The sequence below is a fragment of the Cavenderia fasciculata genome (genome assembly GCF_000203815.1).
Source record: "Cavenderia fasciculata unplaced genomic scaffold Scf_Dfasci-F-a-25c12.r2-5, whole genome shotgun sequence".
Lineage (NCBI taxonomy): Eukaryota > Evosea > Eumycetozoa > Acytosteliales > Cavenderiaceae > Cavenderia > Cavenderia fasciculata.
Genome location: NW_004457729.1, coordinates 1,391,264 through 1,412,772, shown reverse-complemented (window position 1 = coordinate 1,412,772; position 21,509 = coordinate 1,391,264). Strand labels below are relative to the sequence as shown.

The 21,509-nt window shown below is 34.6% G+C and overlaps 9 protein-coding genes across 9 annotated transcripts; 2 read left to right on the top strand and 7 right to left on the bottom strand.

The window, feature by feature from the left end:
* Positions 1-101: 101 nt before the first annotated feature.
* DFA_00880 (uncharacterized protein) lies at positions 102-1,407 on the bottom strand (the record flags this gene model as incomplete). Its single annotated transcript, XM_004358804.1, has 2 exons — positions 102-1,057; positions 1,143-1,407. 2 exons carry the CDS (start codon positions 1,405-1,407, stop codon positions 102-104), a joined length of 1,221 nt encoding a protein of 406 aa, XP_004358861.1.
* A 525-nt stretch (positions 1,408-1,932) lies between these two features.
* Positions 1,933-3,264, bottom strand: DFA_00879 (uncharacterized protein; the record flags this gene model as incomplete). Its single annotated transcript, XM_004358803.1, has 1 exon — positions 1,933-3,264. One exon carries the CDS (start codon positions 3,262-3,264, stop codon positions 1,933-1,935), a length of 1,332 nt encoding a protein of 443 aa, XP_004358860.1.
* A 211-nt stretch (positions 3,265-3,475) lies between these two features.
* DFA_00878 (uncharacterized protein) lies at positions 3,476-6,269 on the bottom strand (the record flags this gene model as incomplete). Its single annotated transcript, XM_004358802.1, has 2 exons — positions 3,476-5,235; positions 5,318-6,269. 2 exons carry the CDS (start codon positions 6,267-6,269, stop codon positions 3,476-3,478), a joined length of 2,712 nt encoding a protein of 903 aa, XP_004358859.1.
* A 1,138-nt stretch (positions 6,270-7,407) lies between these two features.
* Positions 7,408-10,087, top strand: DFA_00877 (uncharacterized protein; the record flags this gene model as incomplete). Its single annotated transcript, XM_004358801.1, has 5 exons — positions 7,408-7,739; positions 7,834-8,426; positions 8,685-9,440; positions 9,586-9,650; positions 9,722-10,087. 5 exons carry the CDS (start codon positions 7,408-7,410, stop codon positions 10,085-10,087), a joined length of 2,112 nt encoding a protein of 703 aa, XP_004358858.1.
* Positions 10,088-10,465: 378 nt separating this feature from the next.
* On the bottom strand, positions 10,466-12,102 carry DFA_00876 (uncharacterized protein; the record flags this gene model as incomplete). Its single annotated transcript, XM_004358800.1, has 4 exons — positions 10,466-10,490; positions 10,523-11,041; positions 11,211-11,563; positions 11,950-12,102. The coding sequence occupies 4 exons, from the start codon at positions 12,100-12,102 to the stop codon at positions 10,466-10,468; spliced, it is 1,050 nt and encodes a 349-aa protein (XP_004358857.1).
* A 768-nt stretch (positions 12,103-12,870) lies between these two features.
* Positions 12,871-15,837, bottom strand: DFA_00875 (uncharacterized protein; the record flags this gene model as incomplete). Its single annotated transcript, XM_004358799.1, has 4 exons — positions 12,871-12,889; positions 14,691-14,714; positions 15,319-15,346; positions 15,783-15,837. The coding sequence occupies 4 exons, from the start codon at positions 15,835-15,837 to the stop codon at positions 12,871-12,873; spliced, it is 126 nt and encodes a 41-aa protein (XP_004358856.1).
* A 143-nt stretch (positions 15,838-15,980) lies between these two features.
* DFA_00874 (uncharacterized protein) lies at positions 15,981-17,172 on the bottom strand (the record flags this gene model as incomplete). The annotated part of the gene is made up of 4 exons (XM_004358798.1): positions 15,981-16,078; positions 16,149-16,386; positions 16,462-16,794; positions 16,891-17,172. The coding sequence occupies 4 exons, from the start codon at positions 17,170-17,172 to the stop codon at positions 15,981-15,983; spliced, it is 951 nt and encodes a 316-aa protein (XP_004358855.1).
* A 385-nt stretch (positions 17,173-17,557) lies between these two features.
* On the top strand, positions 17,558-18,758 carry gtf2a1 (transcription factor IIA; the record flags this gene model as incomplete). The annotated part of the gene is made up of 5 exons (XM_004358797.1): positions 17,558-17,674; positions 17,769-17,888; positions 17,967-18,266; positions 18,334-18,456; positions 18,522-18,758. 5 exons carry the CDS (start codon positions 17,558-17,560, stop codon positions 18,756-18,758), a joined length of 897 nt encoding a protein of 298 aa, XP_004358854.1.
* A 310-nt stretch (positions 18,759-19,068) lies between these two features.
* On the bottom strand, positions 19,069-21,205 carry DFA_00872 (uncharacterized protein; the record flags this gene model as incomplete). The annotated part of the gene is made up of 5 exons (XM_004358796.1): positions 19,069-19,998; positions 20,074-20,238; positions 20,336-20,696; positions 20,786-20,988; positions 21,074-21,205. The coding sequence occupies 5 exons, from the start codon at positions 21,203-21,205 to the stop codon at positions 19,069-19,071; spliced, it is 1,791 nt and encodes a 596-aa protein (XP_004358853.1).
* Positions 21,206-21,509: the final 304 nt, after the last annotated feature.

Below are 21,509 nucleotides of genomic sequence, written 5' to 3'. Positions count from 1 at the left end.
GGAAATAATGTAATGGAAAGGAAGAAGAAGTTTGGAACTATAATAGGATTGATTATTTAATAATGTACATATATTTTATTCTTTTATTTGGTACCAGTAGTCTAGACTACTGTTGCAGTGGCAGTAGGTTTAGATTGCATTTGTAAATGTGGTGGTGGAGGTGGAGGAGAGGATGGCAATGGTGGGACGGTTGGCAACCGACATTTATAGGCAGTATCTAATGCATCGGCAAGTGAGTCAAGGGTGATTTGGGATGACTCTAGATGGGGACGACCTAAAGCCAACAATTTAATACCGTCTACAAGTGCTTGAGAATCCTCCTTTTCACGAGCATTTAAAGAAAAGTTGGTTTCTTTGGTAGTGATGGAAAAGGTAAAAGAATAATGAGTCGATGAATTCATACCACCAAGGCTAAATGAACTACCTGCAGGTGAAGATGAAAGTGATCCACCTCCACTACCACCAGCCGAAGACCCAAGTGACAAAGAGAGTGGTGATGAAGTAGATGGTGACATGGAGATGGGTGCACTACCACCACCACCCATACTCATTGCAAGTGGTGATGTTGGTATTGAAGTTGGACTACTAGACTTATCCTCTCTAGAATTATCTCTTAATAGATTATTACTGGCTGAACGTGCAAGTAGACCAAACTTTGGTGAATTAGACATGGACGATCCAAGCAAACTATTCTTTTTGTTGGGTTGTGGTGTTTGTGGGCCACTACCCGAAGACGAGTCTGAATCAAGACCCAATAATTGAGCAGCCTTGCTGTTGCCCGGTGGTGCCTGGTGTGGTAGTGATGACTGTGGTGCAGGGCCATCCAGTCCAAGTAAAGCAGCCGCTTTGGAAGAATTGGATGACGGTGATGATGATCCCGATACAAGTCCAAGTCCAAGTCCATTAGACGATGTACTTCTAGCGAGTAGTGGTGAAGATGGTGGTGTCAAACTACCAACTGATGACCCTAACGATCCATGACTACCACTCAAACTTAGATTACTATTACTATTACTATTATTTACAATTTCAACATTTTGTATTGATGATATTTTAACTATTTAAATCAAACCAAAAGTAACAATATTATAGTTAATAATCCATCAAACATGGGACTTGTTATCTTTTTGATTTACACATACTTTTCTCGAGTGTTACATGATTTTTATCTAATAATTCCAATTCGTTGAAATTAGAAGATAGACGGATATATTCTACATTGATATTAAATGGTTCGGATAGATGAACAGGAATTGCATTTGGTTGCAGGAAAAGTGCACAAAGAATTTGTTTATACATTAGAAATGATTCGATTCTAGAGTCAAATGGGTCTTGTTGTTGTTGGCCTGTACTCTTTCTATCTGTTGGTCTTGGAGAGATTGCTGTTGTTGATAAAAATGATGACATTTTCTTTTTCTTTCTCTCTTTATATATGTATCTGTTTTTGCTTTGCTTTGCTGTTGTTGATCTGTTTGATTTTATCTTTCGGTTGGTTTTAAGTAAGTGGGTTTGAGTTGTGATTGTGTGTGGTGGGTGGTTTCAGTGATTTACTTTGAAGTTGAAGTATGTGTGTTGTGAAGTTGTTATTATACAAAAGGGTTGAATAAATATGTGTTGTTTAAGAGAGTAATAATACAAAAGAAGAAGAAGATAGATAATGAGTACAAGTACACTTAAGATGAAAGATGCGATGCAAAACAATAGTGTTTCATGATCAACCCAACGCCCACCATTCATTCTTCAATCGGGATTTGCCCCCCAAAAAAAAAAAAAAGAAACAGAAAAAAGTATCTCGAATGGGATATTTTCCAACGTATCTCGAGACTCCTTATATAATATAATATATTTTTTGTACAACAATTAATTAATTTATTATTATTAAATTTATTTATTTATTTATTTAAAAATACATGTATTTATTATTGTGGTTTATTATGAACTGAGACCACAAATATTAATTTGATGAAGTGAATGAATTAGACCATATTCACAAGCAATGGTTTTTAAAATATTAAGATTGGATGAACTAGAGTAACTGGGTGACCCAAAATAATTACATAGGATGGTGATGATTTCTGGTTGACGGTGAATCCAAAGTGACACAAATACACCCATACGATGGGGACTGAAATCTTGAACTGTCAACTTTCTATAGCCTTGTTGGTTTGGTTGGTGTTGGTAACGGTCTAATATAAATTGTAGCATTTCTAAATTGATTGATAATATTTCAGTATCCATTGTTAAATAGATACTTTTAAGTGCTACCTTTTTGGTGAGTGCTACTATGTTGTGGCTGAGGAGATACTCTAGTACATGGATATGACCCACTCTAACAGACTCGTACCATAGTGATAATAGACGTCTTGTATTTCTGATAGAGTAATGGTTGATGAGATAAATGATGAGGTCAAGGTTACCACTGGTAGCTGCATTTTGGATAGCCACTTCTGAACATCTTTTGACAAACCCTGATAATGCAACTATACGGTTGAAATCACCATCCATTGCCTCCAATTGGAATGACCTGGTAGTTGGTAGAATAGACATATGAGCTTGTCTACATGGTTTGTAAACAAAGCAGTTGTAGATGCCACCACCTGACAGTCCCGCAGTATACAGATACAAAGTATCGTGTGGTTTGGGTACCTTCATATTGATGTATGTTGATCTAAAGTTTGAAGGATTGACAGTAACCGATCGGATCTTGTCTAATTCCGACTGACTGATATAGGGTGTATGGAATTTAACTTGTTCGATAAATTGGTCCAATTTAAAGTCTGCAGACTTTTCTTCCATATCCATCAATACCCAACATTTGAGTATATGGATTACAAACATAATGTGACTTGGCCAAGTCTTGAAATAAAGGTTCATCATCTCGACCGTTGCTTCATCCCACACTTTTGATTCAGGTGACACTCTGAAATTGTCACCCAAGTGTACACGTAGTTTGTTGGATGGCAGCAATGACTTCATGACATGTAAAGCAGCCACAGCGTTGCCATGGGCCAATGCAGACGCCAACAAACCCGAACAAGGTTGATACTGACTCTTGAACATGTCAAAGTATTCGATAAACATATCTGTCTGTTTCATCCGCAGCATTGTTACCAACGATCCATCCAACACTATATTGATCCATCCCAATTGTTCATAAACACATCTTGATAAATATTTATTCTCTATTAATACATTTCTAACTGTTCTATCTAAAAAACTTGTAGCAGTTGTATTATCTTGTTTTTTATCATTATTCTTCATCATTATTTCTTCTCCTATTCTTCTTTGTTTGCATTGATATCGACCTATATCTCTATCATTGAACACCCACAACCCCATTGTATTAATATGCACCCCCATTGTTTGTTTTTTTTAAATCTAAAATTAATTTTAATTAAAAATTGAAATCTCTTGTTTATTTCTTATTTATTTGGTTTTTAAAAATGATTTAATTTTTAATATATTTAATATTTGATTATTTGTTTAAATATTGATTTAATTTATCTTTAATATTTGATAACCAAATATTATTATATTCAACGATTTCAAGGGATTGATGAATTTGTCTGTTGACGATGGGGATAGAGTGAGTGTCCAAGAGGAATGTTTTGTAGGTGTCGAGTTGAGTGGAGAGGATGGGGATTGACTTTTGAACGATAATGTAATAGTTGATTTGTTGATTGAATATGCTATCGATTTGATTAAAATGTTTGGTAAAGTAGTCCCATACCACCTCTCCGTGTTGACTACCGATACCTTGGTAGACATTCATAATGTTGGTGTCACGGATGGCGGGTGAATAGGCAAGGTCGAGGATTTTGATAATTCCCTCTGCCAATGGTGTTGATCCTATTGCCGAGAGATAGACTAATGTCTCTGACGTGTCTTTTGATTGTTTGAGATTCTCCAATACAATATCCAATGTCTCCATATTGCCATTGGCAACGATAGTTGATAGGATGACAGGTTTAATATTATTATCGATATGATTGGTGGTGTTTGATTTGATTTGGTCCCAGTACTTTTGTGATTCCAAGACGACTGGTTGATACGATAACTGTCCGAGTAAAGTATTGACACGTTGTCTAATCAAGATATTACCAATGGATTCGTCAGAGGTGGTTGGATGGAACCCTAGTCGAGTGTAGGTTGGTTCGAGGATAGACACGACAAATGAAACCAACTTGCTATAATAGGGTTGTTTATAATTGACAGATAATAGATTGGAAAGACTACCAACTAAAAGGAACCAAATAGAATACTCGGTCTCTGTCTTGTACGACTCAAACAATTGCATCAATAATGTGACGTCTAGTTTACCGGCCTTGCACAATGCAATACTGTCAGACAGTAATCCCAATCGATCGACTGGTGGTAATTCCTTTGACCGTACTCTTTCAATTAATGTCTCCAATACATCCTTTTCATAACATATCGTAAAATAGCCAGTCTCTCCAAAATTTAATTTAAACCATCTACCACTACCATCTTTTCCAGCAGCTGGTACCAAATCAACCAATTGTTTCTTTTCTTTTAAATAAACATCTTTATGATTATTAATCTTGATATTACAATTCCAAAGTACCGATGAATCATTTTCGTCCTCTTTTTCATCTTTTTTAAATTTAAATTTAGATTGTTCAATAGTGTATCTATGATTTTGACTATTATCTTTGGTAAGAGAAATGGTTGGATACCCAGGATGAATGATAAACGATTGAATAAAATCTTTAACATTATCATTTGCTTTGAGTGAGATTGAATTCCATAAATCATCAGATGTTGTATTTTTGTAGGCGTGTTGTGATAGGTAATGATTTACACCTTGACGGAATGCATCACCATAACGAGCCTCTAACATTTGAATGACACATGCACTCTTGTCATAGGAGATTGAATCGAAAATCTCTGCTATTTGACTAGAGTCTCGAGCAACACATTCAATGGGATGAGTAGCAATTAACGAGTCAAAATCAAATGCTCCCTGTCGATAGGTGTACGAGAAATCCAACCAATAGCTCCATTCTGGGAACAAGGCGTTTGTACAGGCCGACCCCATAAAAGTGGCAAACCCTTCATTCAACCAGAGTTGTGACCACCAATCCATCGTCACCAAATTACCAAACCATTGGTGTGCCAATTCATGACATATCAAATACGCCAATCTTTGTTTGTTATATAATGTTGAATGTTTTGAAGTTAAAACATATTCTTCTGCATATGTTGTTAATCCCCCTAAAAAAATAGAATAAATAAATATTAATATAATATACGTTAATTTAATTATTTTTTTTTGATTTGATTGAATGATATTTACAATTTTCCATTGCATAAAAAGCAAATTCAGGAACAGCCAATAAATCACATTTCTTTAATGGATAGGGTATTTCAAAGTAAGAAGAAAAGAATGATAGAGCTCTACTGGCAACATCCAAACCAAAGATACCATTCTCATCCTTGTCCTTTCCAATGACTTGGTAGACACGTACCAATACACCTTCCTTTGTCGTCGTTTCGATATGATCAAACTCTCCAATGGCAAAAGCTAGCAGGTATGAGCTCATAAGTGGGGTGGTCTCGAATCGGTAGGTGGTGTTGGCAGTAGTCACACCATCCTTGTCCTTTTGCACTTTGGGGTAACCTTCGATGAGTGGTTGATTGGACAATGCCATGAGATCACCTTGCACGGTAATAGTCACATCAAACGTTGCTTTGAGAGCAGGTTCATCCCAACCAGGAACACATAATCTAAAATAGGTTGCTTCAAATTGAGTTGATGCCATCCAACATTCCTTTCCATTGACTGTATACTTTGACCGATAGAATCCACTCATCTTGTCATTAATCACTCCACTATATTCCATTGACAAGATGACTTGTTGGTCTTTTTCATTATTTGATTGAACAACGACAATTGGTTGATCCAATACTAATAAAGCTGTTTCATTCTCTTTGTTGTATCGTATTGATGTTGCTTGACAAAATAGTTTTTGTTTAGTTGTTGAATTTGTCCGTCTAACCTCTGCCTTGTGAATGACTAGATCAGCAGAGTGTAGTAGAATGGTCGAGATGATATCTTTACTATTCAATCGTAGAGTAATCTCTACCGATCCCTTGAATGTAAATGCCTCAAGGTCAGGTTCAACATGCAAGTTGTAATGAATGGGTAACAGAACATCTGGTAATACCAATCGATCTACTTTATCTATCAACATCTGTTGTTGATGATGATGACCACTACTACATCGTTGTTGTTGTTGTTGCTCCATTATCTACTATATTAACTAATTTCTATGTTGTATTATATATATAGTATAGCACAGTGCACTTGTTAACTTGTGTACACCCCCTCATCTCAAAGTGGTTCGATGTGTGTAACCTTAAAAATTAAATTAAATTTGAAGTTCAAATTTGTAGCCAATAATACACAACTTCCATAGTTGTTCGTTCTCTCTTTCCTATTTCCATCCATCATCTCTTTTTTATATTTGTTGTTGGTGTTGTTGTTGTTGTTGGAGATTCAAATAATGGATAGGTGAAACGGGAAGAGAACTATCAAAGCCCAATATGGATATAATGTGGGGTTGGAACACCTATCGAGGAGATGTTCCCTTGAGAATTGATCCTGGCCGTAGGTAAAGTTTGGATTGTATGGGATGAACATGATCTTGTTGGGGATTGATGCTTCAAATACCCATCATGATACCAACAAATTTCGATGTCGTAGGCTAATCAAGGGAGGGTATCCTCTAATTTTAATCAAAAGGGTGATCGAGCCGATACCTCAACATCGCTCATCTACAGTCCCTTCAATTGAATTGCCCAAAAAGTTACATCAAGCTTGAATAGGGAAACAAAACTCTAGATTTCATTCATTTCAAAGAGTTTGATTCAGTGTTGTCGTCTACACAAAACAACTTCCTTTTCTCTCTCTCTCTTTATTTTTGAATGAGAGGTGTCGTTTGGTACCCATTAAAAAAAAACTAGCCCATTAAGGATTTCGGGCTGAAAATGGCAGACCCCCCTCCAACCCCCTATTTGAGGGGATCTCGAGCACTTTGATTGGTTTTTTTTGAAACCAAACTACCCAATCAGAGTGTGGGTTGTCGTGGACACACACGTTTCGAAAGGCAGGTAGATAAATACAAACGCAAACACTGTGTGTGATGATGGATTGGTAGCACACAAAGTGTAACCATTCGTACGATAATAGATTTATTAAAAGAAAGAAAGATAATATACAGATAGACAGACAGAGATAGATATATATATATATTATAAATAAATAAAAGAGACACTATAAATTAATCAATTATTCTCTCAAAGAGAGATAAGATAAAGTTAGGAATCGATTGAAAAACAAGTAGCACAAGTGTTGTTCCTCCTCTGATCAAAAAAAAAAAAAAAATGGATAAGACAACCTTTTTATTGATTTCACTGTTGTTATCATTGTTATTGGTTTGTTGTCAGCTGTCTCAACAATGTAATGGTGCAACCATTGAAATTAGAGATCAACAATATTTATTTAAAGATACGACCATCACACTCTACAACAGTGATGAATTCATAGTCTCCAACTCGACCGTCTACTTTGACAATGTCACCTTTGTATTTGGATCAAATGTAACATTCTCCTTCTTTTCCGATTGTCATCTATCCAGTGTAACACCAATCCTCATTGAACCCAATCGAGTCAATGCAACTTCACTTGACATGATTTCAACTTTAAAATTAACAAAGTATGTATATGTAATAAAGTATCATGATACATACATACTTTTGTTGTGCATTTTACTTACTCTTTTTATATTTCTTTTCTTTTTATTATATTAGTATAACACTGTCAATGACAACGACAGGTAACTTTTATGATTTCATAATTGATATGAAAGATGGAAAGAGTCAATTAATGTCAAACAAGGCGGTTGTAGTATTTACCTATGCATCGCTGATTGATGGCGATGATATTATGCAAGGTGGAACAGTGGTGATTGTGGCACCAGAGACTTCCGCTACGCTATCGAGTATTTCCATCTTTCCACCTGGATTCAACTCTATTTTCTCACCCATTCCATCATACTATCTACCAACGATTACCATCACGGCCACTATCATCAATCAACGAACATTTACTTGTTTCTTTCCCATCAAGATTGAGCCAAGTTTGATGAGAGGTAATAGCGCCAGTTGCAGATACTTCTTTTCCGATATTACAACGGCCTCTGAGATGGGTCACATCAACTTTACTCGATGCAGTGCCATCTTGTTCAAGGTCAATACCCGAGGTGGGCGACTATCGTTTCAGTATAGTGCTTGGGATCTTGGATACAATATTAGTGCCGTGGCCAACACGACTGTACACTTTTTAGAGAATGCTACCCTCGTAGCCAATATGATTAGTATCAACAACCCTCGGTCGCCATTTGGTATGATACAATTGGACAGGGACAGTAATTTTGTGTTTACCGACCCGCTGACAACGATCATCAACCCCAACGTATACAACAATGTCTTTAGCTCCAATAATCCATACATTGCTCTGCAAATCACACTCATAACGTCTGAATATGCCAACATCGATTGTAATGGGAGTACAGTGTCTCGAGTCTTGGGTAATCATCCGGCGCGACAACGACTCAACCCCTTTATTCAGGTCCTGTCATCACCCACTATCTCGTCTAGAGCAGACGGTATCTTGACGTGCTCGCGACAAACGCTCTCTATCCGTATGTTTACCGAAGATATGTTGTTGGAGCCAATGATCTGGCTGCCAACATGCGAGGTACCCCTATTCCGTTGTTTCTCGGCTGGCAATGACTGTATCACCATGGCCGATTGCTACGGAGACTCTATCTATTGTAACAGTCAGGTCCCACCATCCAACGAAGCCGAACTATATCCCAACAATGCTGTCGCCGCCTCTCTTGGCACTCTCGACACTGAAATCTACCAGCCTTTTATTTGTTGGAATGGAAAGTGTTCAACTGTCCCTGAAAAATGCATGCCATTCCCTGCCTGTCCTAGAAACCAACCTGTCAGATGCTCTGGTTTCTGTCTACCCGCCAACTCTACTTGTCCCTACTGCGCCAACCCATGTCCATTTGGATGTCTCAATTCAACACAGCTATGCAACCAACCGTGGTTTGGATGTGGTATTGGCCAATACCAATGTCCCAACAATCTTGCATGTGTCTTGGACCCTGCCGACTGTGACACCTATGGAATGACAGATGTTCCAAGTTCCAATAGACTATTGACAAGTACCACAGATGTATACACTGGATTAAAATCAGTGGCAGCAATGTGGTTTGGTATTGCAAGTGACGCATTAAACTTTACGGCCAAAGGTCAAATTGTATTCACTGGTTCAGCACTTCCAGAAACTTCAAACTTTACAAGAGCCGCTCCCATCGGTGATTCATATGCTAGATTAGCAACTGGTAAAAACATCTCTCCATCATTTGATTATTTTAAAAATCTTCTGACTGCTCCTTTTGAATTATATTTATTATTTCGTAAGATTAAATGATAGATAATATAAATTTTTCCAAAAACTAATCATTATTATTATTTATTTATATTTAGATGATAACTATACATTTTCAGAACCAATATCAATCTTTTTAGAAAATGAACATGTTCAACATTATGTATGTAGTATTAGATGAATATTTATATATTTATACACAAATCTTATTAATTAATTATTTATTTTTAAAAGGGATTGGATGATATGTGTTTAGGATTTATAAATTTAAATTATGAATGGGAGTGTACTCCATATCCTTTGGAATATAGATTTAACAAATCAATTATCATGGCTCAAACCATTCAATTTAGTAATTTTGCTTTATTGTTAAAATACAACAAGGCTGGCAATAGTTCATCAACTGATTCATCCAAACAAGAAATATCAACAAAGACTATGATTATTATCGCCACAACAGTCTGTACGGGTGTAGTTATACTAACAGCCTTGGGTGCTGTAGTCTTGAACGTTGGATTGAAAAAACTTTCACCTTTTAGAAGATACAAAGTTGAAATTACAGATGAAGAAAAAGAAAAATATCAAAAACAAAGAATTTAGAGCTAAATAAGAGAGAGAGAGAGAGAGAGAGAAATAAGAAAAAAACAAATTACAACAAATTACAACATGTACATAATCACCTTTATAAATCAAAAACTTGAACAATTAATTAACAAATAATAATATTTGAAGTAATATTACTAATAATAATAATAATAACTATCCACCTTCATAACCAAGGTCATCCTTGGTTTTATTCCCATCCATATTTAATTATTTAAATAAATACAATTCACTTTTTTTTTTTTTTTTTTAAATTATAGTCTATTTTGGAAATCAAATAATTTAGTACATCCAGGACATATCTTGTATCCTATCCTATCTTTCAATGTTGTTTAAATGTTTTAAAATTTTTTAATTTTTTTTTGTAATTTTTATTTATTTCTTTACGGGGATATTATTACTATTTAAATATTATATTATTATATTATTTACTCATCAGAATCTGAATCTTCTATAAGAGTACCTAATACATGACTGTTATTATTATTATTATTATTATTGGAATTTTCTGAATTAATATTAATTGAATTTGGAACTTGTTGTTGTGGAATGGTAATTGGTGGTGGTGCAGTAGTTGTTCCAGTACTGGAAGATTGATGATGACGAGGAGAATGATTTGTCGTTGAACTAGTATGTTTCTTTGGAGTATGTGGAGGAGAGTTTGAAGAATCGCTAGTAAAATCTTCCAATTCATTTTCATTATTGGCTCCGCTTTGATTGTCCTTTTGATTATTATTGTTGTTGTTGTTGTTGCGACCACGACGTGATGGGATACATTGGTCAACGTAACCTCTGACCCTTTCCTTGCCATAAAAGAAGGTGACGAGCACCAAAATGATAAAGGCCCAACCGACGAGCAAGAGGATGAGTGGGAGGACCTTGGTCTTGTCGATCTTTCCGTCGCCATAGTATATGCTGTGTGCAATGACCAATACGATGGATGCCCAGAAACTGAGCGAGAAAAAGACTGTACGCAAACGGTTGACCCATGGCAAAAGACATGGCTGGAAGATGACATTGAGTGCCAAAAAGAAAAAGTTGATCAAGACGACCGTCGTCAAATACACCTCGTACTTGCTCTTTCCAAACGACACGCACACTGCACCCATCAAGAACTTGCCTTGCAACATGACAAACACCACCTTTGGTTTGAACTTGATGTCTGAGATGTTTTGAGTCTGCGACTGAGCAAATGAGGCGGCGGGGTAGTAGATGATGAGCGCAATCATGGTACACACGAGCAATGCAATGTGCTTGCCCTCGAGACACACGATGCTGCTGTTGGCGTCGAGCAGCGGAACTTCCTTGTCGGCAAACGTGCAACTGGTGCCGGTCAACATCATTGTGATGACGGGAAAGTAGAGAGTGTTGACGAGGAACCACAGCACCGAGTAGATGTTGTCTTGGTAGCGCTCGACGACGCTGGCGGCGCTGTCCTCGCCACGACGAATGCCGTACATGTAGATGAGGATTCTGATGGCAATGACAAAGATGTATGGAGAAAAGGCGACGACAAACATGACCCAGTAGGCGACCTCGAATTTCTCGCCCGAGGGGTATGGGGTCGCGACATAGTTAAAGAAACGGAAGATGTACGATCCGAGGTACGGACCAAAACTCTCGTTGAAGCTAAATGAGCAGATCTGAATAAACTCGACAAAAAGACCGGCCATGGCTACAATGTTTGTAAAGTTCCAACGGACACCTGTGAATGTTGGTGTCTCCCAGGCCTCTCGTGAGGCTCCCAAATAGTATGTGCAGCATAGACAAAAGAAGAGAAGCAATATAAAGGTTGCAAACGTTGCGAAAAAGATAACTCCACGTGTAGGCGTGCTGATTCCATTGATCAATGTACTGACAAGACAACATATGATCGCTGCTATAATCGCCATAATAAAACAAAATGCTCCAAGTAAATGAAAGGGACTTGATCTTGTCGGTCCCTTTACTGATTCTATTTCATCGTCTTCATCTTCTACTACTACTACTGGTTGTTGTTTTTCTTTTTTCATCTTTTCTATATATATATATTATATTATTATTATTATTACAAATTATTCTATTATTCTATTATTCTATTATTAAGTAAGTTTAAGTTGATTATTATTAGTACTAAAGATTGAAACGTTTACGTTTTTTGTTGATGATGAAGAGTTGTTGTTTGGTTGTTTGTTTAAATGATACAGTGGTGTTGTAATGTTAATAGCTGTTTGATGGTTTATAGTAGTTGAGGTTGGTTGGTTGGTGATATGATATCCTTCCTCCTCAAACAAAAAGTTATTTTTAAAAAAATAAATATAGATAGAAAAAAGTTGATAATGTGAAGAAGTAAAGTAGTACTACACTTTTAACAAATAAATAAAAAAGTGTTGCAAATATATATGTTGTTGCTGATGGCTGATGAACGACAGAGATCTCTGTGCTGATGAAAAAAAGGTGATACAGTTACTGGCTCTCTCTCTCTTCCGATGTGTGCCTGCTTCTGCTACTGCTGCTGCTATTGTTGGTGTTGTGATTGCTTGCTTGATTGGAATTGTTTGGTAGGCGATTGTTTTGTTGTTGTTGTTGTTGGTCGGAGCAGGTGAGGTGGTGGTGGAGGTGGAGGTGGGGGCTGGTTGGTTTGAGAGGGAGGGTAGTTAATTTAGTTTTAGTTTTCTGTGTCGATAAAAAAAACAGTCCTCTCTTCCGTGTCAAGTTTTTTTTTTTGAAACTGTTTGTTGTTTGGGTAAAAAATAGAATATTGAACCAGTGGTGTAAAAATAATCCTTCTCTAAACTAAACTAAACTGAACTATAGAATCTAAATAAATATAGTTATCTAAAAATAAATAATGTATTTATATATAAATATGTGTGATACATCAACAAGAGGAAAGGATGTTGTTGGTAAGATGATGTGAATCAAGAAAAAGTAGTAGTTAGTATAAATGTGATTGTTTTTGGTTTGTATTTGTATTTGATTAATATGGTAGTAAATTGTGATTGATTTGATTTGTGATTTGTGATTTGATTGATTGATTGATGTTGGATGTGATGATGATAATGATGATGGTGATGATGATGATGATGATGATAAATAAGAGTGAGAGAAGCAAGAAAACAAGAACGAGCGAACTTGCTAGACAGGACAGGTTAGGGTGTAGGTAGGGAGTGGTATCTACAATTTGTTTTGTTAAAAAGGGGGGGTACTCTTTCATTAATGAATGATGGTTTGGATTGATTGGACACCAATGCGAATCCATCCAACATGTCAAGTGTAGAATGCTGCGATTGGTGTGGGAGTGTATGTGTATGTGGTGTGGTGATGGGGGAAACCATCCATCCATCCATCCAAACAAATCACTCAAAGTGTGTGTGTTTAGTGGGGAGGGGTTATAATAATAGAGTAGTAATTACATTTTTGTAAAAAGAGCGAGTAAGTTTGGTTTAGTTATCTGTTTGTTTGTTGGGTTTGGAAAAAGAAGAAGAGCCTTTCTAGCCTTAATGATAATATATATATATATGTATATGCCTCTGTTGTTGTTGTTGATGAACAAAAAATGATGTCAATGATTTGTTGTGTTTGTCAACTCGTTGTTCTATGCGACTTGTCCAACAAAATATTTAATAATAAATCTAATTGATCGTGTAGTCCCCTAATCACTACATCTGCGAATAAACCATGTAATAATAATTATTATTATTCCCCGGTCATTCACTCGAGAGAGTTAGGCCAACGCCCCACCCACAAATAAACTATTGGCAGCGTAGACACCTTCGTATTTTCTGTGTGATTAAACGAAAGGGTGTCTCACACGTTTGGTATGCGTGACAAGGCCACCGAGGGAGGGCAGACAGTAATGTTCAGGAATGTCGTGATCAAAACAAACGTGTGCAAAAATAGATCTTTGAATAAAAAACGACAAAACAGACCGACTTGGTGTAGTCTCCGGACCAAAATACCTAAAAACTGTTTTTAGATCTGTGTTGTTGGGTCTATGACCCTATGCAATGCCGCTGCTCTAAGAACTGTCCAATCAAACAGTGTATAGGTGTCTCTCTCTCTCTGGTTATTGTCTTGGGACCGACCGTGTCTCTTAATTAATTAATGAATGAATGAATAACTAGTAATTGGTGTCGTGACAGTGCTGCTGTTAATGAATTGATGGTGGACGCGAAACTCCAAGGTTTTAAAAGTTGCAAACACTTGGAGGCAACAAACCATTCTTATTACCAATAAATATATACTGAGCGCGTTAGAGAAGAAGAAGAAAGCGACAACAAACAAACAAACAAACAAACAACAAGAACAACAAACTTTGTTGTTGATACAAAGAAAAGGAAGAAGAAAAAGGTACAACAAAATCCAAACTCTGCATGCAATTGCAGAAATGGTGTTACATGAATACAAGCATGGGTAAACATAAGCGCAATGTGCGTTTGGTTCGTGACAGACCAACCAAATAGGCAGATGATAGATAGATAAAAGATAGATATATACAAACTACTTTGTGGGTTGATGATGTACAACCACTATGCTACACACTAACCACTGTGATGATGAATTTATTAGAGGGAGTTTGAGAAATTACTATTTCTTCTCTGTCTTTAATTCTTTTTACCTTTGTACTCTACTTAACCAACTACTATAACTATATTAGTTGTTGTATATTGAACACATATGGATAATAATAATGCTACACCCCCTACTACCAAGCCGGCCAAGCTGCTTAATAGTAGTAGTAGTTCAGTCAGCTGAGTCGCCCAGCTAGCTACCAATAATAATAATAATAAAATGACGGATCATCAACCAATCATTACAACTCTACATGATAGAGTTGTGATACGACTTTTTTAAGATATTGTTGGATGTTAAAGTGGGTGATGGTGTGGTGGTGGGTTGGGGTTGGGTGAGGTGGTGATCAAACAACCCATGTCACTTTTATGGAAACGATAGAAGAGATAGATTCAGATTGGGTCAATCCTTGTAATATGATTGATTGATCGATTGATTGATTGAACAAGCTAATTTCTTGTCTTGTCTAAACAATATATATAATAATAATAATAACCACCATACATAACATATTATTATTATTATTCATAAACTACTGTTCAAGGAACATCACATAAAATGGATTGTGATGGGTAATAATAACAATAATAATAATGTTGTACGACGATATTATAACGTTTTGTGATTGGACAGATGATGATTGTCAATTTATCTGATCTTTGCTTCCTTTTTACCTTTTTGATAATGTAGTTCTGTCTGACCCTTTTTGTAAATAAATAAATAAAAATACAAAAAAAAAAGATGTTTCTCTTCTTTTATCTGATGTGCGCACTAACTAAACCATTTGAAGGCGATGATCATAGGCTTTTGATTTACAGAGCAACCACTTCTGTTCAGCTGAACAAACACAGAGAGGGTAATTAATTTAAAATGGTTTGGATATTTTTGTAACAAAAATCTTGGTGTTGTTGTTATCCATCCACTCAACTTTGTTTGTTTATTCGCCGATCAATGAATATACGTACGTGCGGGCGCGAAACCTTTGCCTCTCTGGTCTGTTCGAGGGCAACAAAGAGGTTTCATTGCACCACCATACACCAAATAAAAAAGAAAATCGAAAGATCAGAATTGATGGGCAACCCGCCGACGAGAGGGCTGATTTTTCTCAAAAAGGAAAAATCCAAAATGGGAAATGCACATTTTCGACCAAAGACTTGTCCTCCACAAGAACCTTGTCTATGAAACATGGACATTGTATTATGCACGGATCAGCGGTTCATATAAAACTTGGAAATAAACAGACAGAAGCGAATGTGTTCTAGATTCGAGCCAAATTTAGGCAAGAGATATAATAACAATGTGGTGGATGAATCTAAATGGTTTGGTGTATTACTAATTATTGTTCCATGGCATTATTATCTGAAGATTCAGATGAACCAAAACTAATATCTTGATTTGGGAACTCTGCTTTTCTAATTCTTATGCTACAACAAACTAATTTGAATGAAATCAAAGGTGTTATTATTATTATTATTGATATTATATGTATTGTATGTATATTTACTCTTTTCAATCTTTTCTAAATTTTGCATCGTAACATTGAGCTTACTCTCCAAACTTGGACTGAGGTGAAAGTATTTGAAACCAGTTTGAATGGTGGTTACAAACTGATGGATTTTGAAACACTCTGAATAACATTGCTTACTGATATAGTTTGTACAAAGTCTCATCAACTCTCCAGTTAGATCAGATACACCTAAATAATAATCTTCATTTGAAATGATAAAATTACCAAGATTTTCCTAAATAAATTAAATAAATAAATAAATTAATAAAAGTACATGATGTACAATTTTGACTCGAATGTATATATTTACTCTTTTCAAAGTAGTTGATATTCTATGATTAATTTCTTTTAATGTGATCAATCCATCGTCTTGGTGATCTTCCAAAAAGTATAAATAAGTGATTGATTCAATGTATTCTTGGATACCCATTGTAAAGTTTCTCTGGTAGATCCAGTACTCTTGACCTTCCAACTCGTTGATAATGTTTCCAATCATAACATGAATCTTGTCCAAATCTTCATATGCCTGTTTCATAATAGTCGATCGATCCTCCCAACATGATCTATGAAGCAAAGAGATCAATCTCTTGCTGTGAATGGTAACATCTCTACTAACCTTTACAATTCTTTCTCTTCTATCATTCTAGAAATATATATAAAATGGATGTATAAGTTATTTGTCTAGATATAATCAATATAGTTGATTGATTGATTGATTGATTGATATAGAGATAGTTACGACTTCATCCAATGATTTTGAGAAACCTCTAAATAATGATACGATCTCTGTGTCTTTTGATGTATCAACTACAACTTCCTTTTTGATATTATTGTCTCGTCTATTATTGTATCCTTCTGTTCGATTATTATTGTTATTGTTATTATCTTTTCTTTGGTATTTAAATGGTTGTTTTGGTTTATCATCGGCTGTTGCTTCAGAGGAAGCAGCTGCCACAGTAGGTGCTGCAGTAGCAGTAGTGGTGGTAGTATCTTGATTTTCTTCTTCAGCTTCTCTTTTCATTCTCTTTATATTGTATCTCTTGAAAGATAGATAGATAAAAAATAGTAATACTAGTTTGGGTTGGGGAAGTTCAAAATGAGCTGAATGTGTTGTCAAATTTTGAAACCCATAAATTGGGTATTTTTTAAAATTTGAACAAAACACCCTTTGACAACTACACTCTATTTGTTCCCATTCATTTTTTAAACTGTTGTTGTAGAGATTATTAATATCTCTCTCTTTTAATAGTACATTTATAATACATTACCTTTCTTCGATCAACAAGACAGATTACATTACATTATTTTATTTTTTATTTATTATTATTATAAATTAACAATCTCATTCATTCACAAAGAAGTAGAACTTCACCATTTAACTATATTTATATAAATACATAAATATCATGTCTGGAGCAACATCATCAGTCTATCGTCACATCATCGACGATGTAATTAGATGTATTCGTGTAGAGTTTTTAAATGAGGGTTTGGATGATTCGATTATCATGGAACTTCAAAATGTATGTTATGCTATGCTACTTTGAAAGGGGGGAACGAATGAATGAAAGATATATGATGTTAACGAATACTCTCTCTATTCTTTATTTGTTTCAGATGTGGGAGACTAGATTAAATCAAGCAGAACCACAACAAGCACCTCCTCAACCACAAGATGCCATTTCCACTACTGCTACGACAACATCCACTTCTTCAACCAATCATATCCAAAGTGCTGTATGTATAATCATCTGATACTTGCTAATTGACTAGAATATATTATTTATTAACAATTTGATCTATATATATTTATAGCCTGAACAAGTAAGACAAAGTTTAAATTCACTCAGACAAATTAATTCATCTCCACAATCATTTGGAAAACCACAACAATTTATGCCCAAGAATGATATAGTTGCCACTACATTGGCTGGTTTGAGTAATAATGGAAATACTTCTACTACATCAACAACATCATCAACAACAACGACCACTTCTGCTTCTTCCTCTACTGGAACAACCTCTCCAAATCAACAACAACAACAACAACTTCCCTCTGCTCATTCTTTGAGATCAATTATGAATATTCCACAAAATGATGGTTCATTTGAATCGGTAAATACATCATCATTGAATATATTATTGATTCAATTGATTTACTAACTATTAAATAATATTTTAGAAAGAAGAAATGGATCAATATATAATCGATAAACTTTCCAAAAACCAAAATCAATCATGTAGTTTTAGTATCACAATTCCTCAATTAGATGGTAATGGAGGAGATGAAGTTGGTGAAGAAGATGTAGGTTAAAATAATATTAGTTAGTCGGGTATATAAATATTTATATTTATATTCTTTTTTTATAGATGGAGGAACATAGACCAGATGCATCAGTTGATCCACAAGATTCATTAAATAGTGATTTAGATGACGATGAAGAGGATGATCAAGGTCAAGAAATTGAACATTTTGTATTGTGTCAGTACGAAAAGGTTTCTAGAATCAAAAACAAGAGAAAATGTGTTTTAAAGGATGGTGTTATGCATTTAAATGGAAGAGACTATCTCTTTAACAAAGCAAATGGTGAATTAGTTTGGAAATAAACCAACAAACATTAATTTGAAATCGATTTCAAAAAACCAAACAACAAACAAAAAAGAAAAAGAAATTGAAAATGATTTAAAAAAGATGTAAATAATAATAATATTTATAAATACCAACAAATATTTGTATAAAAAAAAACAAAAACAACAACAAAATAGAATCGAGAAATACTTTATCCTTTTTTTTTTAATGAAAGGCAATCCATTTGATTGATAAACAACAAAAATACAGGCAAAAAGAGAGAGAGAAATAAATAAATATAGCAAGACTAGTAGTATTCTTTTATTAATTTATCTATCTTTTTTTTCTTTAAAATTTCAAGATACAAATCGATTGATGGAATGCCCAATTCTTAATTTGACATTCTTTTGAACAATAAAATACTTGTTTGCATCTACCACATTTTTTGAGATTGGTTGATTTGAAACAGGTTTGACATCGTTTGTCCAATGAACTGCCAATTGGAGTGGCAGTAGTTGTTGATTTTTTGGTTGGACTGTTTCCATTTTGTTTATCAAATGTTGTCGACGACGATGATTGATCTTCTTCTTCATCAATTAATTTATCTCGATCCTCTTCTTGTTCTTCTATTATTTCTTGTACTTTGTTGTTGTTATTTACACTATGATTGTTATTATTATTAGATTGATTAAATGATTGATTCCTTTTAACTTGTTTATGAAGATTTCTGAGAAAAGAAGGAGGTGGAGTATAAGGTTGAATTGCGTTTTCATTTGATGGCATTGAGTATTCTCCATGTGATTTTTGTTTTTTTGTCTTGTTTTGTCTAGTTGGGTCATTGTGGTCACCATTTGATTGATTGTTTGATTGGTCTTCTCCCCCAGCCATGTTGTTTCCACCATCGTCCTCTAGATTCTTGATAGAGAATGAAAAGAAATACAATTCTATCATCAAAACAAAAGAGTATCCAAGAGAGATTGATCCAAGGAAATGCCAATGTTCTGTAGAAAAGTCGAGCATGTACTGAATGGCAAATAGAATGACACCCATGATAATCTGATTGACACCCTTTTGAAAGAGATACTTTTTCTTTTCCTGAAGTGACGATGCCTTTTCCACAATGGCAATATTGAATTTATAAACCAACATGTGAGAAAGTGCATGCACAATATAATTGTTTAAAAAGTGATAAATCCAAGATGGAACCAAATAATATGCAATAGCTGATGATAATAACATTGGTAAAAAGATTTTAAGTTTACCACTAAATAAGAATAACTAGAATATAGAAATAGAAAATAGAGTATGAGAAAGGGATGATCGTGAATATTATTAATTATCTATGTTTTTTACCTTTATCAAAAATATAGTTGGAACAATTAACCATTCAATTCTTCTATTAAAAAAGAAATCTAATAACCAAACGGGTCCCCAAAATAATGAAAATACTAAAGTCATAACATCCAAATTTGTAATTGATGAGAATAATATTTCAAATAACCCTGAATAAATTGCTGGCTATAAAAAAAAAGAGAGAGAAAAAGTTAAAATTATTTATATATTCTTTGTTGATCACATTGATTTCTTTCTTTTTTTTTATCAAGTTTATACATACACCAGTTTCAGGTTTTTTTAAAACATAAATACCCATCAACATTAATATAATACTACCAAAAATGATAATATTGATACTTAATATACTCCATATCCAGTGATTAAGAGTGATACCACGCCAAAGATCGAAAACAATGATGAGGATCCAAATGCTAACTGTGAGTGAAGAGTTCTTTCTTGTGATATTTGGCCACAATAAAACGATACCATAAATAATGGTATTTGTGATGGTTGGTAATATTTTTGTCGGTAAAATAAAGTAGAGTACAAGATTGAGAACAATGATAAATAGACAAAACGATATATCTGGTGACTTTTTTGTTAAATAAATAAAGTATAATGTAAATATTGATGCAAATATCCTAAAAACATAAAAAATAGATGGATGATTAGTCAAAAGAGAAAGAGAGTCAATGATTAGATATATATATATTATGATGATAATTTTTACCATTCACTATAAATTCCTAAAAAGTAATCCAATACAATTGAGAATAGACAAAATGACATTGATATTAACCATTCAGTAAAGTTCTTATCACCTTTGGAGTTTAGCTTTTCATTGAGTATTAAACCTTCATAACCAAATGAATCAAAGAATAACTTTGAATCTTCATTTGCCAGAATTTGATATGCTTTACTAATTTCTTGAAACTATGCAAGTAGAAACATAGAAATGATTAGTTTTGACTTATGCTTTGTAAACATGTATTTGATTGTTGTTGTTGTATGTATTTACCTTATCACCAGAGTTTGGGTTCTTGTCTGGATGATATTTCAATGCCATGTATTTATATGCCTGTTTGATCGCTATAGGATCATCTGTTTTTTCAATACCAAGTATTTCATAAGGTGATGGTAAGTCATCCATTCTCTTCTCTTCTCTCTCCTCTTCTCTCCTCTCTATTAGAGTTTATATCTTTTTTGAATGATCCCTGTAGTAGTTTTGATGATCGATATATCTATTGTTGTTATATATATATAGTCACTCCTATTACTACTACTTAAAGTCAATTTGTAAATGAATGAATGATCTTTAAAAAGATATAGGTTTGATAATGATGACTGTGCAGTGATGATGATGATATCTTTCAATGAGAGAAAAGGGGGAAAAACTGACTTGTGTGACTTGAAATTCCTGTAGCGATGGTTAACAGTATTCCTTTTAATCTGCT